The 17,745-nt window shown below is 38.7% G+C and overlaps 1 protein-coding gene across 2 annotated transcripts in view; it reads left to right on the top strand.

Annotated features, from left to right (window-relative positions):
* The first annotated feature begins 617 nt into the window (after window positions 1-617).
* The window catches only part of CHIC2 (cysteine rich hydrophobic domain 2), a 54,827-nt gene continuing 37,699 nt past the window's right edge, over window positions 618-17,745 (top strand). The window contains exons 1-2 of one of the 2 annotated variants that reach the window (XM_057309703.1): window positions 1,147-1,163; window positions 1,819-5,496. In XM_057309703.1, coding sequence (XP_057165686.1) covers window positions 5,456-5,496 — 41 coding nt within the window. In that variant the 5' untranslated portion in view covers window positions 1,147-1,163; window positions 1,819-5,455. Of the gene's footprint in view, window positions 1,164-1,818; window positions 5,497-17,745 lie in introns of both variants that reach the window. The other variant, XM_057309702.1, reaches the window with a different exon arrangement.

The following is a 17,745-nucleotide window of genomic DNA, read 5'->3' as shown; positions in this document are numbered from 1 at the left end:
AGAAAACAGGTTATGGTTGATGAGGGAGTTGGGGCAGAAAATTGCTTCTTTTAATCTGGAATTCAGAGAATGTGTCAATTTTGCTTCATGGCATGACTACAATGAGTTTTCTTATAAACAAATAGCATCCTTGGCTTCATGTATTGGACTATATTTAAGGGGATGATAAGACCACAAGGTTTGAATTTGGACATGTTTTGAAAATTCCTGTATTAAAGTGGACAAAAATATTTGCACTGTTTCTGTCGGGCTCCTCAAATTGGGAAAGTACTGACTCTGGTTCTCATCAAGACTAAAAAAACCTGACAAAAATCGAGATTCGATTATTAGATAAGTAGGCAGACACGCACTATAAATTCTCTATTCCAACCAGTGTTTTTATTTTTCGTTGTTTTGATTCGAGATTACTTTGGGTGACTAAGTGCTCCACTGGACACTCCGAGCTCCGTCCTTTGAGTCGGGGTCAACGCCTCCTGTCCTTAGAGCCATCCCTTGCGGGACGCCGACCCAATTGGTGCAGGGCGGGACCGCGCCGGTGGGAGCGCGCTCACGAGGCGGCGGCGGGGGGAGTGGAGGAAGGAAGCAAGGCGCCCTGGGAGCGCGCGAGGCCTCACGTGCGCGCTCCCGCCCGCCAGCCTGCGCACACCAGCGCCCACGCGCCCGCCCGCACTCCCGGGAAGTCTCGCGATGCCGTAGCCGGCTGCTCCCGCTGCGGGTGGCTCTGGCTGTTGCTGTGGTTGCCTGAGTTGCTGCTGCGGCTGCGGCGGCGGCGGCGGCGGCAGCGGCGGCGGTACTGGTGGAGGTGTCGGCCCTTGGGCGGATGTTGACGTTGTGTTGTTGTTATTGCTGATGATAATGGCGGCGGTGGCGACGGCCGGGACCCCATCTCCTCTGTAGCCGGAGCTGAGGCAGCCAAGACCGATCTCCGCGGCCTCTGAGCCCGCGGCAGCGACTCCCCTCAGCCTCCGCCGCCTCGCCAGCCCGTATCCCGGTCCCACCCTCTGGAGTCAGGCCCCTTTGGGTAGGGGGCCTTGGAGGCTCAGGATGGCGGATTTCGACGAGATCTATGAGGAGGAAGAGGACGAGGAGCGGGCCCTGGAGGAGCAGCTGCTCAAGTACTCGCCGGACCCAGTGGTGGTCCGCGGCTCCGGTCACGTCACCGTGTAAGGCCCGGAGGAGGGGAGGGCGAGGACGGGAAGGTGCAGGGCTGGGGTGGGCCCCTCTCCCCCGTACTCCTGGAAAGCGCTCTATCCCCGGTGTCCGTCTTGTGTCGGGGCCTTTGGGAAGAGTAGGCGACCAGGAAGTGAGAACTTGCTTTAATTTAATTTGTTTCGGTCTCCGAAGTGGGGACAGACACTGCCCTTCCCCCCCCGCCCCCATACCCCCTTTAGCGGGCCCTTTAGGCCTGGGCTATGTGACGGATCCCAGGAGGGAGGGTTTTTCTTTAGGGTCTGCCCTTTGGGCCACCCCTTCAGCTTCGGGGTGGAAGTACACGTATTTATGAGGTGCCTCTCCCTTGTTTTCTCATCCAGTTACCCTGTGGTTCCTTCTCCTCATCTGTGCCTTTGAGCCTTTTAACATATGGCTCTGTGGCCAGATCTGGGCCATATGAGACCCCAGTGACAATTGGTAATGAGTGGTTCACTGTCGTTGTGCCTGTGCCTTTCTCACACACTCACAGGTCTTCCCAGTTCCTGCAGAGTTAATTTCTGCGGAAGTAATGCACGTTCCTGTAATTGTATATGATAAAAATGTATACATGAACCTATATTTGAGATATGCAGAATGATGAATGTTTACAACCAATTTTTTAAAAAGAAGTCTACGTGATGGACACACTCTGCTCAGGTTGCTGAGGATTCTGTGTAATCTAAGTTTCCTCTCGGCATGAACTCTGGGATGGTTTCTTCGTTTGATAAGCGTTCCTGTAAGTCTGATTTGCAACATTTAGAAGTCCAATATTATTCAAACAATAAGGAATGAGAGTTTTGTAAAAGGTTATGACTAATAAAGGAATGTGAAGACTTGAACCAAATAATGAGCTGTCCGGAAGCAGGAAGTTTTGTAATGTTTCTCTGAGAAGTCCAGAGTTCTGTACAACTTGAAGTATTTATATTCTTCATTTTGGATCTCTTGTTCAAATCCTAGATCAAACTTCCATGATTGTCAGGTATCTCCACACTTAACCTTTTTTAGTAAAATAAAAGGGCCAGCAAGTCTGAGACTGTCTGGAACAGTTTTCATTATACTTTTGGTGTAGGGTGAGTGGGATGTGCAGTGAATAACTTGTAGTGAAACGGTAAGACTTCTCATATGAGATTGTCAGCGAAATCCTTGGATTACTACGTGTTATGACCAGCCATATTGTTGTTTGGGTGTGCTTATGTAATGCTTTGATTTCTTTAGCACCTGTTTATGTTCAGGTGACTTATAGGGTAAAAGCACTGCATAATCACTGTCACAGAGCCATGGGAAGACAGTGGGATTTATCACAATAGCACTTACTTAGTGTTTTAACTGTCATTTCCAGCAGAATTAAGAGGTATCATGGATATTAAATCTCTCTTTAACATATATCACAGAACTTTGAGTCTCATAGGCTGCCATGTAATTTTTTAGTTTGACTCCTAGGACCTTTTTACCTTGTTTTAAACCTGAGGAGTATATGGGTGCTTAAAGAAGGGATTTTTCAAACTCTTTGATGCTGTCTCGCTACCTTTCCTCCTGCTGCGTTCCTCTTGTCAAAGAAAAGCTGGCAAAATTTTGTTATTTAAAAAGGTGCAGGTATAGTTGTAATGTTTCCTCTGTTTAAGGTAAAGAAAAATTAAGCACTTTGTTGGGTAAATAGAATATGTAATAGATGGAAGTGCTCAGAACTAAATAGGTGATTAGTAAATTTGATTGTAGAGAGGTTAACAGGGTGGGGAAGAATTATTAGTGGTTTTTAGTCCTTTTGCCCTTTAGAATTACCTGGAGAGATTAAAAAAACAAACAAAAGAACAAAAGATGGTGCCTTCTCCCCAGGCCAGGCCAGTTGAACACCAGGTATTCGAGGGAGGGCCCCAAGCAAGGATAGGTTTTGTTTTGTTTTGTTTTTTTTAGCAAGTCCCACAGGTGACTAATGTGTAGCCAGGGATGAAAACCACTATTCCAGAGTATGAGGAGGAATATGTGCCATCAGTAAGCAGTATGCCTTTCTACATGGGAGTTAATTCTGTGATCTCTGCCAATCACTTTACCTCTCTTTCCCATTACCTTGGTTCTAGGCTCTGGATTCAAATGTACCCTCTGCCACTTGGGTAAATTATTTATGCTCTTCAGTTAAGACAGGATTCATTATAGTCTTTAACTTTTAAGGTTATTAAGGATTAAATTAGATAATATATGCTAAGAATTCATCACAGTATGTGATACTGTGCTCAGTACGTATTAACCTTCATTAATAATCCTCCACACTTAGTGTTCCACTTTGAGAAACATAAGCATAAAGCACAATACTAATAAATCAGAACTCCTTTCAGACCTAACAGTGATTGACTTTGTCCTGTTTTTCCATTTCTAAACATTTATGTATTTAAATTGCTATGTGAAATATTTTGATGAAAATTAGTAAGAATCTTTATTGAAAACCTGAACCTGTTTTGTGGTGACATAGATAAGTAGAGTAAGAGTAATACAAAACTTTTTTTTTTTTATAATGATTTTTTATTATATTATGTTAGTCACCATACAGTACATCCCCGGTTTTCGATGTAAGGCTCGATGAATTACAAAACTTTTTTTTACATGACTCTGCCATGCATAATTCACAGGCATGCTATGACATTTGGTAGCCCAGTTAGTGCCTACAAAGATTTCTGAAATTGGTGCTTATGGGTTACTATAACTGTTGAGCATGTTCAGTTTTTCTTGCCTCTGAATGTAAATGGGAAGAACAAGTAAAAACAGTTATGGTAAAACTGCCACTGCTCCCACCCCACCTGTTTTTTTAAACTAAGGAGTTCTTTAGAGCAGTCTTTACTTACTGGTTTGGAAGTAAATGATAGTGCAGACTGAATCATCTGTAATCCAGATCAATCTTAAAAGATATAGATTCATCATTTATGTTTTTTATAGATTTCACTTTTGAGTAGACCTTTATAGTTTAATGTTTTTGCTCTTTTTTCCCTCCCTACTTCAGGCTATTGTATTATAGTATTACTCTTATTTTATTTTAGAAATCACTGTATTCTCATATAACATGATTTGGCATGTCATTATAGTGATGTGAGAAAGTAAGTTACTTTCCGTTTTCTACTACACAAGTAGGTCATTTTCGGGGCATAATCAGATTTGGGGGATATAAGGATATAATAATTTGTCTAAACAAAGTCTGCTTTAATGTGGTTTTTAATACAAATATTTTTATTTTAGTTATTTATTTTTAAAGTAGGCTCCATACCCAGTGTGGGGCCCAATGTGGGGTTTGAATTTACGACCCTGAGATCAAGACCTGAGCTGAGAACAAGAGTCAGACACTTAACCAACTGAGCCACCCAGGCACCTTGCAAATATTTTTATATTGACTGCAAATCCGACTTATATTTTGTACTTGCATCATGATCAGTATTCTTTTTTGACATCCTTCTGGTTGAGTTTAATAATTTTCTTCATTGTTAGATTTCATGTAGCAGTATGGAACAACGTGGCAGTTCCAACAGGGAGAGATACACAGAAGCATATTTTGAGGAAAAGTGGTATTTGAAGGAAGAGGGAAATAAGTTCCTATTATTGCTTAATATTTATGTACATGTGATTTAAAAGACTTGAGTTCAGACTTCAATTAAAAGTAGATTTCCTGTGTGTGTGTGTGTGTGTGTGTGTGTGTGTGAGTGTGTGTGTGAGTGTGTGTGTGAGAGAGAGAGACAGAGATAGAGCGAGAAAGGTGGGGAAGGGAGAGAGAGAGAGAGTCTTCTCATTATGTAATGTAGATGAGGGGAAAAGTGACTAATTTATTAGGTGGTGTAGGCTAGATTGGTTAATATTTTAAAATTATGAAGTTCTTTTTTTACCTCTCAGTAAATTTGTGCAAAATATAGTGATCGTTGTTGAAGACTGATTTTTCATAATGATGATAGTGCTAAAGGATGTTAATCTAAAAATTAGAATTTAAATCTAGTTTTTTAGGCCAGAATTCCCTAGCTGATCTATCACTATAACTGACATTATTTACTTCTGTATCACCTCATGCCCTCCTATATCACAGTCACACTTGGGGCTTTCCTAGGGCATAATCTTTGATTTCTAACTAAAGCCCCGACATACAGCCAAGTTATTTTGCTAAGGTTTGTTTCTAATAATGTTATTCTCTTTTAATTTCACTTAATTATTGTATCTTCGTGTACTCTCTTCTGAGGTATAATCTTCCTACCATCTCCACAAATAATTCCTCATCCTTCAGCACCAGTTTTTACCAATGGCTGTGGAACTCACTCTCTTTGCTTGTCTTCATCTCAGGTATGCTGTGGGAAAGTGAAAGATTTAGAAATGTGGCTTGAAATGAAAAGACTTGGAAACTTACTTTGGGGTACAATAAGATATTTGCATAGGAGATACCACAAGAACACCTTGACCTTTCAAATGGTAGATTTAATAAAAAAATGGTCTATCTTGAAATGTATCAGTACTTCAAGAGTGCTACCAGATGCTGTACTTAGCAACGGGAAATCTGAATATGATTTGCCCAAATAACAGAATCACTTTGATTAAACAGTTTTTTTAACTTTACAGTTTTCACCTCCTTTCCCCCACCTAGCATGAAATATAAGGCATCTTCCATTTTTAAAGATTAAAGTTTTTATTTTGAGATATTTGAAGACCTTATTTTGATGTTTCTACATAAAGCTGTAAAGTTCTTTGAGGGCAGGAATTAACGTTTATTGGTCTTCTTTCTCCACTATTTAATACAGTGTCTGGAATATTATAAATCCTAAAATGTTCTCTAAATAAATGAGGTAATCACATACATCTTTGGATCTTGTCAGAATTGCCAAAGGAGTAACTGTTTTCCTCCCTTCCTCAACTTCCTATGGAAGGTAAACAATATTTTACAATAGAACTCTTACAAAATCATATTCAAAAAATAAATGGCTTCTCTTTTTTTTAAACAAAATTTTTAATTATTGGGAAATTGTAAAATTAAGACATTTTTCCCCCAGAGATTTTTCTTATTCCTTATCATTGAAAGGAAATTAGTTTGTTTAGGATATAGCATTGAACATATCTTTTGATAATACAGAGAAAAAAGTGCTAAATAGGGGCACCTGGGTGGCTCAGTCGTTAAGCGTCTGCCTTCGGCTCAGGGCATGATCCCAGGGTCCTGGGATTGAGCCCCGCATTGGGCTTGCTACTCTTCTGGGAGCCTGCTTCTTCCTCTCCCACTCCCCCTGCTTGTGTTCCCTTTCTCGCTGGCTGTCTCTCTCTGTAAAATAAATAAAATCTTAAAAAAAAAAAAAAGTGCTAAATAATTGGACCAACTACTAAAACTTCTCAGTGGGTAAACTTTCTTGATGAAATGAGGAATGTGGTAGTAAGCTGAAGTTTCAAAATTTTAAATGGTGTATTTGAAGTTTGAAATTTACATGGTGTTTCAGTCCAAACAGTTCAGTGTTGGATTTCCTGTCTATTAACTGATGTAATATTGACCAGTGCTTAAAATTTTATGTGACTAGCTAAGTGGAATACAGGGACTAAATGGTGAAAAATAAGTTATATGAAATTATTTATGATGATAACTACTCAAATACTATTATTCTAAATAACATTACTTTGAATAATAGTATTTTCTTTAAAGAATAGTATTTTTTACTTTGAGAGCTGCTCTTAAACTCAAACTTGAGTTTATATTCCTAATAGGTTAAAGGCTCAATCTTATCTGTGTGTGGTTTTGCTTTCTAATCTATAAAGCTACTTAAGATTTTATTCTCAGTAAAATTAGGCTTTAAATATAACACGTAGCAACAGATACTTTTTAGTGTCCTTACTTTAGTATCTTCTGTGTAAGATTTTTTTGTGACTTTTCATAATTTGTTCAGAATCCATTTATAAAATCAGATCTTAAGCCAGACTTTCAGTGGTCAGGTAGTCTAGCTTAATCCCAGTGCAAGATTTCCTAAACTTGCCTGATTATCAGAATCACTAAGAACATTTTAAAAGATACACATTTTAGGTTCTTAGCTCTGACATCCCCAATCAGAATCTTTAAGAGTTTAGGAATTGTTATTTTTAATAAGAGCTTAGGAGATTCTCATATCATAGCAGACACATTTAGAAACAGTTGATGGTATGTGGAAGGAGTATGGTCTTTGTTGTTAAGCAGATTAGTTTTAATTCTCAGATACTTCCTAACTGTAACCATTAACCTTTCTGAGCTTTAGGTTTCTCATCTGCAAAAGGGATAATGTCTACCTCAGAGATTAGGTGTGGGAGTCAGAAATAATTTAATGTCATGGACCCACAGTAGACATTAAGCAAATTATTACTTATTACATATTTTGGTGTTCATCCTTAATGCACATTTTATGGCTAATCTTTACCATTTTCTTGGAAATCCATCTAAAAAGTAATGTGTGCTTTCCTGCTTTTAAACAAGACTGTGAGCATAATCAGAATTATTTGATTGAGTTGAAACATTTAATCAAAAGCAGATATTAATCGGGTTGGTACACAGTGATATTCTTAGGGGCCATTGAGGTATTTTGGGGTTTGACAATCTTCTCTAAATGGTACTTCCTTTTAAATTTCACATGTGTGAACTTTTCCTTTCTGTTTTACCTTCTTTCTATCTAATAGATGAACTGTAGGTTGGGAATGAGACAACCAACATTACTAGAACTACAAATAAAGTAAGAACAGTTGGTTCTGAGTAGTGGATTTAGATGCTTGATTTTTAATACTTGAGTTTTAAGATATTTGTTTCCTCAGAGAATTTTTTGCTTAATCCTTCCTTACCAGTTGTCTTATTGAGGTTTCCTGGTAAGTAATATAACAAGCATTTATTACATTTTATGGGAGGTATTATTTGAGACATTAGGTATATAGTTATGAATAAAACATAGTTTTATTCAGACATAGTTACTCTGTCCTCACAGAACTTACGGTTAAAAGACAAATTATGTCTGAGCGAATTGCTTCAAAGGAGCCCAGTAGAGTGCTGTGACTGAAAATAATGTGATTAGGGAGAAGCTCTCTGAGGACTAACATTTAGGAATGATGGAAGGGTTCTGTGAAGAGCATCCCAGGTGTGGAAAACAGCAGTATAAATTTAGCTGGCTTGAGGAACTGAAAGCCTACTCGTGTGCTGTGGCCAGAATATAGTGAGTAAAGGGGATGGTGCCTTGACATGAGGTTGGTGAGCTTAGTGGGGGGTAGGAAAGGATTGTAGAGGGATTAGAGTGCAAGGGGGGAGAGTAGTTAGGAGGCTGTTCAATGGTCTAGATGAGACATGTTCTTGGTGATGGTCTTTAGATAAAGATGTTTGACTTCTGTCTATTTAAGTCATCAAATTTCACAGCTTTCCTATGAGGTCTGGAAAGACAGCAGTGGCTGCTTGTGCCGTTTCTCTTTCCCCATTTCCATCTCATTCTTATTTCCATCTCATGTTTTTTATGTTTTTTGCTTTGGCTTTGTAAGGAGTGAGGTCAAAGAACTGTGGCTGTCCTTACTGTTGACTGGAGACTCGATGACATACCTGCATTTCCTGTTCTGCTACCACAGGGCAGTTAGCACGCAAGGGAACAGCGTGTGCCGGAAATGGAAAGGGGCTTTCCCACAAGATAGAGATTTTGAAGTGAGGAACTTTGTAAAGTCTTACCCTTTGGCTACAAGATGTGTGGTGTTTGACAATGATCTGTTTATTAGATTTGAGGAAAGGACTGTGCTTTTTAAGTCTTTACATTTAAAACTAAGTTGAATACACAAGGGCTGAAATTTTCTCTTGAAGGCCTAGAGAAATGATTTTTCTCCTTAAGCTCTTCTCCATCCTGCCATCTATGTAGGATCCTACCATCTAAGTAAACCTAAACTTATTTAGGTTAGAGTTGGTTGGACTTTGGGGTAACCTACCTTTGGTTGATTTGTTTGTTTTGATTGTGTGTGTGTATGTGTGTGTGCTTCCTGCAAGAGCTCCCTTTTTAATTCTCTTTGATCTTGTGTTGTAGTTTAGTGGAGTCCTTGGTTAGTCTGGTAAAGGAATTCCTGTGTACCCACCCTTCTTTTTCTCCCCTTTCTAAACTATTGTAAATGTCACTTGAAATTGATATTTTTGGGAGTTTATATTATAATCCAGTTCAACCATATATTACTTCTTAAATGAGCATAATTTATCTTTATTGCGTTGCTCATTAAGATTTCTGTAAGTGTGAAGAATATTCTAACGTAGTGTAAAATTAGATAGTTGAGTTAGATTAGTTGAATTCGTATATCATCAGAGGTTAATACCATGAAGTTTAATCAGTATATATTTTCATAACTTCCATTGTTTAACAACATACATAATCATCTGTAAATACTTGAAAATATAGTCTTAATCATTGAAAATTAGTAAAATTCTAATGCTAGAATATTATAGAACTGTATGGTGATGAGGTATATGATAGAGTGAATTAATAAATGATTTAAATAGTTAAGTCTTTGATTTCACTAGTTTATTATTAAGATTGTATTTTCACAGAGCCAGATGAACGCATATAGTCAGAATTTGGTCACACAGTTAAAATTTTTAGACGTGTTCTGAGATTCAAAATTATGTCTCCAACTCCAGGGGTTCTGTGTCTTCTGGGTAAACACAGTACACTTTCAGTTCTAGCCCTTCTTCCTTGAGCCACATCAATACTCAGATGTATGTTGAGGCAGCCAGATGAATTTAAAGCGTGACTTTTATGAATTAATATCTGTTAATTTCTTCTATAGTTATACCTCCATCTCTCAAAATAGCTCAAAAGCTGATTCCATTGAGCTCAGAGTTCAACATTAGGAAATAAGTGCTGTCTTCACTTGTCATCTGCATAGCTGATGTTTTCAGTTTGAATCTGAAATTTCTAGTTCATGTTTATAGGTCTTGTCATATCTATAGGAGGATAAAATACTGTGAGTCTAGATTTATACAGGTTGAGTGTCTCAGGATCCAAAATATCCAAAACATTTCATAATCTTTTCTCCAAGTCGGTTTCAACTGCAGCGTTTTTATTCTGAGTTGATGGCTGATCTGGCATCCTATTTGCTTAGACTAAAAACATCTTCGACACCTCCTTAAAGTCTCTCTTTCTCTTTCACTGCATCCAGGCTGTCAAGAAATCATCCATTGGGGATGCCTGGGTGGCTCAGTCAGTTAACCGTCTGCCTCCGGCTCAGGTCATGATCCCAGAGTCCTGGGATCAAGTCCCGTGTCAGGCTCCTTACTCAGCAGGGAGCCTGCTTCTCCCTCTGCCCCCCTAGCCCCATTGGTGTACACTCTGACAAATACATAAATAAAATCTTAAAAAAGAGAAATCATCCTTTGGCTCTGCTTCAAAATGTATTCAGGATTTGGCCACTTTTTATCATCTCTGTTACTGGTGTGAGTTGTCACCATCTCTCTTCTGCTGTACATTTAATTTTCTTTTTCTTTCCTTCCTTTGCCTCTCAATCTTCACAGTCTTCTTAGTACGTCTCCCATAGTGATCCTTTTAAAACATAAATCAGACCCTGTCTTTTTTGTATCAGAGTTTTGGTCCCTTTTAGTGGCCTACACAACCCTCTGTGATCTGACCCATTGTTACTTTTCTGACTTTTCTACTATTCTTTCTTTTTTTTCCTTAAATGATTTATTTATTCATTTATTTTAGATAGAGGGAGAGCAAGAGTGAGAGAGCACGAGCGCACAAGGTGGGGGAGGAGCAAAGGGAGAGAGAGGGAGAGAGAGAAATTCAAGCAGACTTCACACTGAGTGGGGAGCCTGAGGTGGAGCTGGATCCCAGGACCCTGAAATCATGACCTGAATGGAAATCAAGTCAGATGCTCAACTGACTGAGCCATCCAGGCTCCCCTCTACTATTCTTTGATTTGTTTACCCCACTCTGGTCACACTACCTTCCTTTCTGTTCTCCAGGCATGCTCCTGGCTTAGGGCTTTCGCACTGGCTGGTTCCACTTTCTGGAATATCCCCTCCAGATATCCAGATGGCCAGTTCATTCACCTTCAAATCTTTCACAGTTATTTTCTTTTTTCTTTTCACAATTGTCTTCTTAATGACCCCCCCCCATTTAAAATTTAAACTCATTTATTTCCCCCTTACTTTTCTTTTTCATAATTGCTTTCTCAGAAAGTTGAGATGAGGCATACTTGGTAAAGAGTATGAACTTGACAACCTTCTCTTGAAAGGAGAAAAACGAAAACTTTTTGACAAGAATAAAGTTTTAAACTTTCTTCCTGTTCTACAGCAGCTGTCCTACCTATAAAATGTGAATTCAGAAAGCCTTGCTAGTTTGTTTTTTTTTTTTCTTAAAAACTTCGGTACACCATTTGACCTTTGGGCTATAGATGACCCTGAGAGGCCAGTTTGTCTTACCTGAAGCAAATAAAGTCAGAAGGGAGATTTGTTTTCCTAAGACAACATACCTAATTACTTTCTGAACCAGGATTAGAACTTGGGCATGTGTCTCTCCATTGTATTGTTCTTCCATCTTTACCACAATAACTTACTTGTGCTTTTCAGCCTTTGTCTCACTTGCCTGGATTTCTGGCCTGATGCTTGAATATATTAGCTTGTAGAGTTTGTAACTCTTTAGTTTTGCCTGGCTTTCCTAAATGTAGCACCTCCCTGGGTACTCTATTTCCTTTATGCCACCCCTGACCTTGAAGAGGTTGGCAAAAAGTTGGAAAATCTTTCACAGTTAACATTAGCCAATTTGATCCTTGGCTATTCTATTTGCTAAGCTGTTTTGAAGGGGATATTTGGGAAGTCAGTGATATTGGGGCATTCTCTAATTTATCAAGTTATCCATAGTGGCTATTAAATGATATTGCCCACTTTACTAGAAGAATGATAACCATAATAAAAACACACCAGACATTTATGTTGTTTTATAATAATAAAAGCAGTCACAACATAACAGCATTTATGCCATTCACTGTTGGTGCTTTATTATATTATTTAATGAGTTAGGCACTATTATTGTCCCCAGTGTATGAATAAGGAAACTGAGGCTTAGAAAAGATAACTTGCTCGAAGTGACAGACACATCCAGTAACTGGCAGTGTCAGGATTTCATTCCAAGCAGTCTGGCTGGTCTAGATTCTGTTTGCTTAATTGCTGCTTTTATTTTATTCAACCAAAGCAATAAACTTATGCATCCTCTATATTATTCATCAACACAAACGTTTATAAATCCTGTATATTTTAGGATTTTAGGTACAAATGTGAAAAGCTGAAAAACATTTTTCTAGATCCATGTGAGAATATTAACATTTATTTTGTACTAGTTTTAATTTTATAATTTGTTTGTTGGAAAAAGAACTTTTTCCCCCTCCAGTTCTCAAATATTTTCTCAATCTGGAAGTTTCTAGTTCAAGGAGATAAACATTTTTTTTATGCTTACAGAGAAAGTTACTAGAGGCATTGTCCTATAGTAGAAATTGCCCCAGGCTTGGGTTCAGGAAAGTGGGGCTCTAGACTAGATCCTACATATTAAGTTACTTCTCTTAGGCATTAATTTTTTCATCTGTAAAATGAAATGTTTGGACTAAATGATAACTTTTTTCCCAGCTCTCAGATTCTGAGATTCTACTGTTGTGAATTAGAAATTATTTTTTTCTCTTTAATTTCAAATTCTTCACAATATACCTATTATATATTTAAACTTACTTTAAAAATCCGAAAGAATGTATTCTACGGTACATATTGTAGATATTCAATATTTAAGGGTAGAATTATTTTGAAATCTAGGCTTGTCATTTGCACGTGTATTTCCTTGGTCTGATTTATTTATTTGTTTGTTTGTTTGTTGATTTGACAGAGAGAGAGATAGCCAGCGAGAGAGGAAATACAAGTAGGGGGAGTGGGAGAGGAAGAAGCAGGCTCCCAGTGGAGGAGCCTGATGCAGGGCTCGATCTCAGGATGCAGGGCTCCATCCCAGAACGCCGGGATCATGCCCTGAGCCAAAGGCAGACGCTTAAACGACTGCGCCACCCAGGAGCCCCTCCTTGGTGTGATTTAAAAACAAAACCCCTTTGGTGTGCCTGGCTGGCTCAGTCAGTAGAGCATGTGACTCTTAATCTCGGGGTTATGAGGGCTTGAACTCTACACCCAACATGTAGAGATGACTTAAAAAATAAAATCTTTAAAAACAAAACAAAGCCTCTTTAATCATCTATTTTTTTTCTTTAGGTTTAATACTTCTCTTTTTTTAAAATAAGATTTTATTTATTTATTTGTCAGAGAGAGAGAGAGAGAGCACAAGCAGGAGGAGCAGCAGACAGAGGGAGAAGCAAGCTCCTTGGCCCAATGGGGGACTCAGTCCCAGGACCCTGAGATCATGACCTGGGCCAAAGGCAGATGCTTAACCAACTGACCCACCCAGGCATCCCTCCTTTTTCTTTTTTTTTTTTTTAATCCTTTTTCAGGGTGCCTGGGTGGCTCAGTCGGTTTTCAGCTCAGGTCATGATCCTGGAGTCCCAGGATTGAGCCCTGCTTGATCTCCCTGCTCAGCAGAGAGTCTGCTTCTCCCTCTCTCTGCCCCTCACCTTGCTCTAGTCTGCTTCTCCTTCTGCTCCTTTCCCCACTTGTGTTCTCTCTCAAATAAATACATAAAACCTTTAAAAAAAATCCTTTTTCTAATTATAATGAAAAACAAAGATTATTTAAAAACTGGGAAGTAGTACATCTCAGTGAAGCAGAAAATAAACTGTCTATAATCACCAGGAGACTAAGATCATTTAATATTTTGGTGTACTTGTTTCTCATCCTTATTAAATTTTTCTTTCTAGGGATTTTTAAATAAGATTTTATTTATTTATTTGAGAGAGAGAGAGAGAGCAAGTGAGAGTGAGCAGGGGTGGGAGGAGTGGGGGAAGGAGCAGAGGGAGAGGGATAAGCAGTCTCCTTCGTGAGCGCAGTGCTCAGTTCAACAACCCCGAGATCACCACCTGAGCCAAAATCAAGAGTTGGACACTTAACCAGCTGAGCCATCCAGGAGCCCCTGTTTAATTTAAAATAGCAATATATGTTATAGAAATTTTGGAAAACCTGGAAATATAGAAAATGAAATATCACCCATAAGCTTATTGCCTGTGATTAACCACGATTAATATTTTGATGGATTAACTTTTTAAATTTTTCTCTGCATATATGTAAATATATTTTTTTAAATTGAGACCATACTTACTCTGAATTATACATTTTTCATTTAACATATTGGGAGCATATGCCAATATCATCATGAGTTCTTAAAGTATGAAATATAAGGCTCTATTAGATTTCAAAGAATAGAACCACTCAGAGGACCTTACGCTGTGGAAGTTTATTATAAGAATGGACACTAAGGAAGACAGGAAGATTTGCATTTTGTACAGCCAGGCTTCAGAGAGCCTGGAATATTATTGTTTTTGGATATAGTGTGGTCTGGTTATGAAGTTATTGTTATTTTTCTCAACGGCATGTGTCCTTTGCTCCCTGATCTAGTGGTCTGTCACAGTGACTTACCTACTTTCAGTTCCAGTTTTTGCTGTTGCAATGTGAACTGGCAGACTGCTTTTCTCCTCTGTCTCATAGTGTCTGCTTACTATTGGTTTCAGCTTATTCTTTATTTCTACTTATTCCCGGCTTTACTGTATCTTGGCTTTAGTTTAAGCTTCATGTTACCAACTATTGTCTCCTATTTAGATACCCCACTTGCTGCCAAACTTAAAAAAAAAAAAGACAACATTCCCCAAAACTGGAACTAAGGTAGTATCAAAACTAAGTAATCTATGTCACATCAAAACTGTTAAGATGATATCTTGCAGTTACATTAACAAATAACGAAGTGTGCCTTTTCTTATACATTTAATAAAATAAGATGATCATCTTAAAACTTTATGTCAGTATTGCTTTGGTTGGCCTAGAATTAAATAACAAAATCTCTCTCAATAAAGTAAATCTTTAAAAAAAATAAAGTTTGCAAACTAATAATATATGAGATATATATACTACATAAAAAGCCTGGCAGAAATCAAAGACATTGCAAAAGAGGTATTTGCTGTATCCTGTGCCAAATAAGACTTTCCCCACTCTAATACTCAAGCTCTTTGCTGGGAGAAAGCATGCCCTAAGGAGGACTTGCTGAAAATAGTTGTTTTCAACTACTCTGTTGAAGGTTTCATCAGTAAAGAAATGTAGATTAAAGTCTTCATTGTAGTAGTTTGAATAATGAATGGAAGGTGAGAAAAACATAGTTCATGTGAGGACTCTTTCAAGATACTGGATGCAGAAGGAAAAGAGGTGGATACTCTCGTACATTAAGAGAGAAGAAAATAGAGGTTCGTATTCTTAGGCTGGGTAGACTTAGGCAGGTTTGTAGGCTATGTGTAAGGAGCCGCTGCTACCCTTAGAAATACTTGTTTGCAGTGTTGGCTCTTGGCTGGTGTTTGGGAACTTAGACTTTAGGATGGTCCCCAGTATTCCCAAAATTTATAGGAACAGTTCACTGAGCCTAAACTGTTGAACAATGTGGTTTATATTGAACACCTGCTTTCCTTCTGGGACTCTGGAATTTTGGTATATGCTAAGTAGAGGGTGCATGTTTACCAGTTCCTGATAAAAGCCTTGGGCACTGAGTCTTTAATGAGCATTCCCGGTAGACAGTATTATGTACATATTGTCAAAACTAGTTGCTGCAGGAATTAAGCACATCCTTTTGTCTTCACTCTTACAAGAGACTCTTATAAGCTTGCTCTTGGTTTCTTCTGGACTTTGCCTTATGTGCCTTCTCCTTTTGCTGATTTTGCTTTGTATCCTTTTGCTGTGGGTACAACTATATACTGAGTCATGTGAGTCCTCCTAGTGAATCATCAAACCTGAGGATAGTGTTGTGGACCTCCAGCACAGAGGGAGTGACCCCGAAGGCTGAAAATGGTGGTTGAGATTTGGAACAGTGTGATAGAAATAGAAATCATGGGCATCAGAGGGTGGGAGGGGTAGAGGGAAAAGCAGACTCCCCCCTGGGCAGAGAGCCCAATGTGGGACTCTATCCCAGGACCATGGGATCATGACCTGAGCTGAAGGCAGACACTTAACCGACTGAGCTACCCAGGCCCCCTGAGCCTCTTACTATTTTTTAAAAAATAAAGCAAGATTGTCACTTCAGGGAAAACAACTGATAGCATTTGTTGTCAATAATGAAATTCTAGCTTTCAGATGAAAATTAGAATTTTGGAAAAATTGTATCTGTCACCATGAACATGACAGCTGCCCATACTTAAAAGACCTTTCTGATGAGATAAGTGGTTGTATCAATGAATGTGATGATTCTGATATCATACAATGAAGTGTGTCTAACATTTTGAAGATCTGAATAACTTAGTTTACTAATATATTCAAGGGCCAAATGTATGAAGTTAAAAATCAGGTATAGGTAAAACCATTCAAAATGCAAGATACACCAATGGAATTTAACAAAGTATTAAAAATTCATTGATGTAGTTTCAGTTTCCTCCTTGAAATAAACAGTTAAGACACTATCACTTGTCGAGTTTTGGTATATTATCAAGAATGATATACACAGGGGCGCCTGGGTGGCACAGTCGTTAAGCGTCTGCCTTCGGCTCAGGGCGTGATCCCACCGTTCTGGGATCGAGCCCCACATCAGGCTCCTCCCCTGGGAGCCTGCTTCTTCCTCTCCCACTCCCCCTGCTTGTGTTCCCTCTCTCGCTGGCTGTCTCTCTCTGTCAAATAAATAAATAAAATCTTGAAGAAAAAAAAAGAATGATATACACCAATTTCCAACTTTGTATCTGGTGAGGCCTAATTTTCCTTATAAAATCAACCAAAGAGCATATTGCAGCAGATGGAATGCACAAAGAGATGTGAGAATCCAGCTGCCTTTCATTGTCAGACATTAAGAAGGTGTGGAAATATAAAACAATACTTTTCTAAAATTGTTTGGTTTGAAAAAGTTATTTCTTATAAAAATGTTATATTTGTTAGCATATACTGGGCTCATTTATGAATAACTTTTTTTAAGACTTATTTTTATTAGAGAGAGAGAGTCAGCTTGGGCAAGTGGGGGGAGAAGGGGCAGAGGGAGAAGAGAATCCCAAGGAGCCCCACACAAAGCTCAGTGTCATGACCCTGACATAACCACCTGAGCCGAAACTAAGAGTCGGTTGCTTAACTGACTGCGCCACCCGGCGCCCCAATGAATCAGTTTTAAAAATGTTTTAGGTGTTTCGGTTCTAATGTCTAATCCAAAATATTGGTAAATATAAACCACATAAACTTAAGTTTATTGAGTTCCTCAAGGATGTAAGAGAGCAAAAAGGTCCTTATGCCAAATTTGAATACCCCTGTAGGACAGAACTATATTCCAAATGGAGATGAAGAAAGGGTGCCTGCCTATCATGGCGCATTCTGATTACTGGCAGAATTCTGCCAGTAATCACGAGTACTTGGTTTGAGTATTGAATGTCCTGTTTAGAGATTTTATTTTTTTAAAGATTTTATTTATTTATTTGACAGCACAAGCAGGGGGAGCA

Source organism: Ursus arctos, unplaced genomic scaffold (assembly GCF_023065955.2).
Source record: "Ursus arctos isolate Adak ecotype North America unplaced genomic scaffold, UrsArc2.0 scaffold_9, whole genome shotgun sequence".
NCBI classification, from domain to species: domain Eukaryota; kingdom Metazoa; phylum Chordata; class Mammalia; order Carnivora; family Ursidae; genus Ursus; species Ursus arctos.
This window is presented reverse-complemented; position numbering and strand designations above follow the sequence as displayed.